Source organism: Xenopus tropicalis, chromosome 6 (genome assembly GCF_000004195.4).
Source record: "Xenopus tropicalis strain Nigerian chromosome 6, UCB_Xtro_10.0, whole genome shotgun sequence".
NCBI classification, from domain to species: Eukaryota; Metazoa; Chordata; class Amphibia; order Anura; family Pipidae; genus Xenopus; species Xenopus tropicalis.
The window spans coordinates 53,920,445-53,928,138 of NC_030682.2; the positions used below are offsets into that span (position 1 = coordinate 53,920,445).

A 7,694-nucleotide genomic window follows, 5' to 3' on the forward strand; every position below is an offset into this window, starting at 1 on the left:
GCCACCCTAGGCACTTGCCCTCGGGTAGCTAATTATAAATACACCCATGGCTGGAGCCTATAAGATATTGAAATGTGATGTGGTGCCCCAGAATATCAGAGCATGCATTTATAAACACAAATTTGCACATTGATAGTAATCCATAGCAATCAATCAATAATTGACTTTTTTTCAGCCAGCAAATATTTGATTAGTTGCCATGGGCTGCTGCCAAGGTACAAATTTACCCAGTGTTTATAAATGAGCCTCACTGTGTCCCCATATCTTCAAAATGTATTCCATCTTTGATCAACAAGCAAGATTTCAGGACCTCTGGTACAGTAACTTGTGAAATCCTTCAGCTGAAACAAATCTCTAATTAAAGGGGATATAAACCAAAATATAAAAGTTTGCATAATGAAATCAAATTTTAACAACTTTCCATTATTCATCATATGAAAAGTTTATTTTTTTTAAGTTTATCTTCAGTGTATATGCTATTGAAAACAGAATCTCTCTGTCCTTTACTATTCCTAGGACTGCAGGCGATGACGCCTAAAACAATTTTATTGTAGTCTGTCAGGGGATTCTCCTGCACTTTGATATCCTAAAGTCCAAAATGCACAAATGATGCCCAAGTCTGCCATAGCACAACATGTCAGACCATTCATTTCAGTGAAGATAGCAGGCAATTATTTATTTTAATGACTATTTAAATTGTTTAATAATTTTAATAACTATTTTATTTTTTTTCTATTTTCTACAGGGTCCTATTTTAAATACCTTGCTTATCCAGGACACAACAGCAGTAAACATAGCATATATCATTATCTGCATTATCTTGGAGTATTATTTTACTGATATTCAGCAATAGGAGATTGCTCTGTAATTCTAGAGATTCAAAACAGCAGTTAGACATTGTGCAGTGATATTCCTTTTACTCATTGCTGGCCCCAATTTATAAAATGAAAAACAAATTTACCTGGAAAATCTTTATTTATCAGCACTGCGTTTTCAATGTAATGGAAACACTTTCTTGGCATGAACTGTTTAAAGAAAAAAACAAAACAAAACACACACACATATATATAAATAAGCTGGGCCACATGTTTAACAACAAAAGTAAAATTGTTTTTAAGATGAAATATTCTGTAGAAAGTATATTCAATTATGTTATTAGCTATAAAAACCCACTATGGGATGGTCAGTTCCATCTATTCTTTTCTGTGATTTTGTAATACCTGAGATCAAAAGTAAGAGTTTAATATAGAATTATACTGTTGAGCTTGCCCTGTTCAGTACAGTACACTGGTAGTGTTTCTTCAGTCAGTAGCCTGTGTGAGAGTATAGCAATGCCTCTGCAATGCATCCAACAGTGAAGTGACACTATGGACAGTAACTCTGTGTACACTAATTACTGTATATAATTATGCTGCTCTGAAAAATGTGAAAACTTTGAACCTATTCCTAGTACTGAGTAAGTCTAAGGCTTACTAAAAATGTTCCTATAGTATGCCCTGTGCCAACAAGCACTATATTATTTTATTTTGCATTCCCTTTTGTACTTTATTTTGACTTTTGACATTCTGACAACCATTTCATACAGTTACAGCAAGGGCCCAACCAATAGAGAGAGTTAAATATGTAAAGTATGTTCTGCTAGAAGCACAAACAAAAGATGTACCTGCATGCAACCAAGTAATCTTCTTCCTTCCCTTGTCTATCTTAGGAATCCCTGGGCCAGAACATGTGCAGTAGAGTAAAAAAGGCAACTTTCTTGTTTAAGTTTGACTTTTCACCCTACTATGCATGCACAAGCTGCATGGAGGCAGAAGAAGGAAGAGGATCGCTCAGTCGTAGGTACCCCAGGCCGGTGCGGTTTTTCTGGTAACAGGAGCACTAGCTCGTGGTATTAGGTAGGTGATTGCAATCACTGGGGGTAGTGGTGAGCGAATCTGTCCCATTTTGCTTCACAAATAAACTGCTAAAAAATTAGTGAAAAGCATTGAAGTGATTAGACAACTATTTTATGTGCGCCAATTTTTCCATGTGTCGATTTTATGTGCAACAATTTTATCTGCAACTTTTTTTGCTTACTCCAAATGCATTAAAGTCAAAGAGCATTTTTGTGCGGTAAATCTTTTGTCTCAGCAACATTTTTTCTTGACAACGTTTTGTTTTGGTAATTCATTTTTTTTTTGTCTTGGCAAAAAAATTTTCAGATGGCAAAATGCTAAATTTTGCGAATCCATGCCTGGCAAAAAAATTTGCGCTAAATCACATCCCATCATGTTCCTATAAAATCACTTGTGTCTGGGTCTGGCTGTGCTCTCTGCATGGCACCATAATGGCAGGCACAAGGCAGCGATATACATACTGCCTCCATAGGGTACATGAGCATCTGAATGACACACCCATTAGGTTAAGGGTAGGAGGTGGGGTGCCTATGTGCGAATCACCCGCCTGCCCCTCATTAATATAGTGATGGTGAGTACAGGCAATGCTGTATTTTCTGGAGGGAAGTGCAGTCCAGTTGCACCATGCACCCATAGTTTGCACTTTTCACACTGCCTTTCTTATATTAAATGACACCTTCAGTGTCTACTTTTGTAGTGGAAAAACAAATATGTGAAACAACATTACTCAATAATAAAGGAGATAAGGAAACACATTAGTATAATATTATGCACCATTTCCATACAAGATATCTTTTTCTAGACTATCTTAAGTTGCGGCTTGGTAAAATGCCATTCACATGGAATTCATATACTGTATAATTCAAAAGTAGTTCAGCCCAAAGCAGCTGTCAGGGGCCTGATCACAGCACAGAAAACATGTAATATATGCCTCTGTTTATTCTAAACAAGAAAATGTTGATAGAACAGCAGTCCTATGCTACAATGCTCTGTTTAGAACTGCCGACCACAGAAAAATAGAACAATAATTACCAGGCGGGAAAAAAGGGACGGGCCTTATTGCTTCTCGTTTTGGATTCACTATAGCATCAAGACCACCTAAAAAAAAAATGTGTTAGGGTAAATCTGATTCAGAATTTAAAACTATGAAGCACATTTTACAAATAATGCAGACTCTTATACATTTCAGAGGTAAAAACTTGTTTGTTCAGGTTCAATGAAAATCTAATTAAGTAAACACTCTTACAATAAACAAAGAAATAAGAAAACAGTCTACAAAGACCTGCAGCTTTCAAAATAAACATTTTTTTCAACATGAGCAAAATGAATAGAAAATGGATCCTTCTGCATTTTTGCCCAATTTATGATGACATTTTTCTTAAATATTCAAGCTGTGAAAATCACGTAGAATATTTATATCCCAAATAGGTAGTTATCCAATATATGTCTCTGTATTAAAACATATACCTTAGAGATTAGAAGATGGAGGAGCAAATGTGCAAAAACTGGTCTACAATGTGAATCAAATGTACAAGTGCAGGCTGTTGGGGTTTTCTAAGTGATAAAACCATGTTGGCAGTTTTTGTATATGAACTACTTATATTAATATCCCTCCAGCTTAACAGAAATTGTTTATAAGGATTTCCTCCATTTTACCTTTCAAAAACACTTGATTTTCAAGTTAATATACTGAAAGTCATCAGATGATCACATGTGTTAACCTTTCAAAATATGAAGTGTCTAAATTGGAAGCCCCTCACAGGCTGAAATCACAATTCGCGGACTTTGTAATATAAATATATATATATATACATATGTATATATGTATATAATATGTATTTAAAAAAAAGATAGAATCTTCATTAAGAAGGGACTATTATATGGTGGCAGGTCAGTGTAAGACCAACATAGAATCTTTAGGAGTTTCTTACTCATAGAATAGTGGCTAAAACCATTGGAAAATTATACTGAAAATAAAATCCCTAGGGAAGTCAAGATATAATCTTATTGAGAATCAGATTAGTTACCAATGTCCTGTGTGATTCTTCAGTAGATAATCTTAAAGGGGTAGCTCACCTTTAAATTAACTTTTAGTAACAACGAAATTCTGAGACAATTTGCAGTTGTTTTTTATTATTTGTGGTTTTTCATTTATTTAGGTTTTTGTTCAGCAGCTCTCCAGTTTGGAATTTCAGCAGCTATCTTGTTGCTAGGGTCTTGTTTACCTTAGCAACTGGAATAGAAAAAAGTGAGGGTATGAGTAGAAAGATAACGAATAAAATTTACAAATAATAATAAAAATGTAAGCTCACAGAACAATAGTTTTTTAGCTGCCAGGGTCAGTGACCCCCTTTTGAAAGCTGGAAAGAAGGCAAAAAATTCAAAGACTATAAAAAATAAATAAGAAAGACCAATTTCAAAGTTGTTAGAAATAGGACATTCTATAACATATTAAAAGTTAACTTAAAGGTGAACAACTCCTTTAAACTTTATGCTAAAGCAATGTCACTTTCTACCTTAGCTGAGGGCCTTGTGGTTAAAGACCTGGTCTACTGACACGTCTTCCATGGGGTTTAAACCAGGTCACCTCTTTGTTTTTCAGAGTTAGATATGCCCTTTATCTGCTGGCAGGATAGTGATGTTTGGGCCCTTACTAAGAGATGTGAGAGCTCTCCTTTCTTGTGTAGTAAGGTAAGACGGAGGTGTTCTGGCACTTGACAACGCAGCTGACACTTCTATCCATAGTTGTTCTGCTTCCTCCATTTGTATATGATTGTTATTGATGGCAGATTATGTGGCTGTGATAAGGTCAACCACAGGGATGTGTTGTGGTGCCACTGCATAGTTTAGCCCCTTGGCTAGCACATCCTTTTCTGGGTAAGTATCCTGTCCGATAGGTTCTTAACCCATTTGTCCTTGGGTGTCAGTGCCTAAGACTGCAGGACATATTCATCCAAAGTACTACATTTATTGCACAGTCTTAAAAATTGTCCCTTCAGGGCCCCACAAAACATGTTCGGTGATTGTGTAGAATCAGCTGTCAAAAGTAAGTTTCCAGAGCACTTTCTCCTATATAAAGTGTTTGTTATTAACAATCTTAAATCTTATGTCAAGATAGTCTTGACATAGTTATTTACTGTAAATGTGAATTGTAGGTTCAAATCGTTTGACAATGAACCCTGGAGCCACCGCCACCTCTGGACCAGGTGGTAGATCTTGAGTTCCTTCAGCGTCAGGTGTCAATCACCACAGTTCAGTTGTACTGAAAGAATTGGGGCACACATGTCTCCCTCATGCTTAACATCAGAAATTACAACAGAAAACAATACCAGACAGACATTAAAAATATTCAGAGCAATTGTACCCAATTTGCAAATAAGCACAGATGCAGACACAATTGCAGTAGGGGAAGCTCAATTTTGCGAAGTTCATTTCCCCTTGCAAATGCAATGACACTGGAACTCTGGGGAAACAAATCTGCATTGTGGGAAAAAACATGGTAATTGCACTTGAAATTACGTTTTGATTTTAGGAGATTGCCGGTGTTGTTAATTTTCCTTTTTGGTAAAGATTTTCTCAATATAGTTTATATAAACAAGCTGCTGTGTAGACATAGGGCTATCCAAAGTAGAAAAGGCTCAGGTTACATAGCAGTTAGCAAATAAGCTATGTAGGATATAATGATGTTCTACAGAGCCTGTGCCATTTAGCCCAACTGCTACACAGCAGCTTATTGATATAAACTATAGTAGTGTTTCTGAAGCTAACACACCAGATTTACCAGTGCAGGGCAGCAGTACATTGCATTTAAGTTTCTTTAAAATAGTTTTATTTTTTGGTGTTACTGTTCCTTTAAGCAGTTTATTTGCAGCCTGGTGTCTCCTCCTTCTACATACATATTGTATTACCTTACCTTTTGCAAATTTTTTTAAACCACCCAGAATAGTACTCCATACTCCCCGAACTTCTCGTTCAATCATCTCATCTGGGTCTGCAGAGCCTACTGGCTGTGCCATTGAGTTTGCAGAGAGCACAGCAAGTAACACACAGAGGAATATTCCTTTCAACATTCTGAGAGAAAAATTCAAAGCACCAAGTCAAAACTCTTGTCTGTGCATTGCAATATAGTTAAAATCAACTTTAAAGTTTTTTTTCAGATAAATAGTAAAAAATTATTAACTAATGCTGATTACAAGGAAGGCAAAATGCTAAATGATACAGAATACAAATAAGACCAATAGTTCCTATGGATTTTACCTTCAGCATATTTAAAGCAAGGTTTGCTTTATAAACTTATGTTTGTAAAATATTACTGTAAAGCTCTGTGTAAGTTGGTGCTATATAAAAAGGTGATGACAGGTGATGTAAAACCCATTATTTTACTGAACGCTAAAAGAATCTGGTTTATTTGCAAATGAGATGACACTGGCACTGGAGTATCACTCAGATTTATATTTGCATTGTAGCAGTGTAGTGGTGTGCCAGGATTTCAGTCAAAAACTGTTCTTGAGAGATAAGTTCACAAACCACATCTTAGAATATAAAGATGAAGTTTGATTTTAGCTTTGTTTGTTCTTTATGCACTTAAATATGGTATGACCAGTAATACAACCCTTTGGTCCTGGAGGAAGTCAACAACTAGTGATGAGTGAATCTGTTATGTTTCACTTCGCCATAAAATTTGCGAAACTGCAAGAAAATTCACGAAAGGGCAAAACATTTGTGAAACGCATTTGTCGTGAAATTTTTTTGGCACCCGCGTCTATTTTTTTGTTGCCCGCGCTTTTTATTACGCGACCGTGCCCAATTTGACACATGACAAAAAAATTATACACAACGGCGTCATAACCCCACCTGACATCTACGTGCCAGCCCCTAACATCATCATGCTCACCCCCAGTGTCATTGCCCCACCAGGGAGCTTCAGCCCCATCCCTTTTGTTTGGGTTTACCCACTGGCAAAAGTGGCTACACTAATTCAACCTCTGTTCTACTGACTCTGCCTTTTCTGATTTAAATAAATAGAGCTGTGAAAGTCCTCATAGGAGCACTTAGTTATTTTTTGGAGCATTTAAAGAAACACAACACCTAAAATACTAACTGATTTATACTATTTAAAAGTAAATCTAGCAAAAACTGACAAATATAAAGGTTTCAGACTTTATCATACAAAAATAAAACTTTCCATTTTTGATAGTGAATTTAGGTTCAAAGGACAATTCCCTATCAGAAGGACAATTTCCCCGTAGAGAAGGACAATGCAGTTAGTGTTAAAACAGAGTCTAAAATGCTTGAATTCAAAGGAAAGTGAGATGAAGTAATGCATATTGCAGTAATAATAAACAACAACAAATGTACCTTTCCAAATGTAGCTGCTTTTCTGTCACACAAACGACAAGGTCCTCAGTATAAATGCTTTGTACCTACTCTCCCAGTTACACTGAGTCTTATATAGTTCATTGTACTGAAATCTGTTTGCAGGAATAATGAAAATGAGTAAACAGAATCACTCATGCTTAGCTTGATGCTATGAACTTATGACAAGTATTAGCTCTACAGGCGTCCTCCTGCGAATTTAGTTTGTATATTCTAACTAAATCCTGTTGCCTGACAGAGAGGCTAAGCAAGAATTTTTTATATTTCAGCTCATACATCAGTCCCTTAATGGAGTAATAAACCCTTCAATTGATATAAAGTAAATTGAACACATCTTCAATTTAATTCCTTATTTTTTAGCACATTTAAAGTATTTCAGTGCATAAAATTCAAATGAAATTTATTTTTTGAAGCTCAAGCACA

The 7,694-nt window shown here is 35.8% G+C and overlaps 1 protein-coding gene across 3 annotated transcripts in view; it reads right to left on the reverse strand.

Moving 5' to 3' along the window:
* Positions 1-7,361, reverse strand: part of LOC100489602 (xenopsin peptides-like) — a 30,561-nt gene extending 23,200 nt beyond the window's left edge. The window contains exons 1-4 of one of the 3 annotated variants that reach the window (XM_031904467.1): positions 7,254-7,361; positions 5,809-5,966; positions 2,928-2,993; positions 957-1,025 (exon numbers count right to left, since the gene is read on the reverse strand). In XM_031904467.1, coding sequence (XP_031760327.1) covers positions 994-1,025; positions 2,928-2,993; positions 5,809-5,965 — 255 coding nt within the window. In that variant the 5' untranslated portion in view covers position 5,966; positions 7,254-7,361 and the 3' untranslated portion in view covers positions 957-993. Of the gene's footprint in view, positions 1-956; positions 1,026-2,927; positions 2,994-5,808; positions 5,967-7,253 lie in introns of those variants that run through there. The other 2 variants (XR_004223281.1, XM_031904466.1) reach the window with 2 other exon arrangements.
* Between the last annotated feature and the right edge of the window lie 333 nt (positions 7,362-7,694).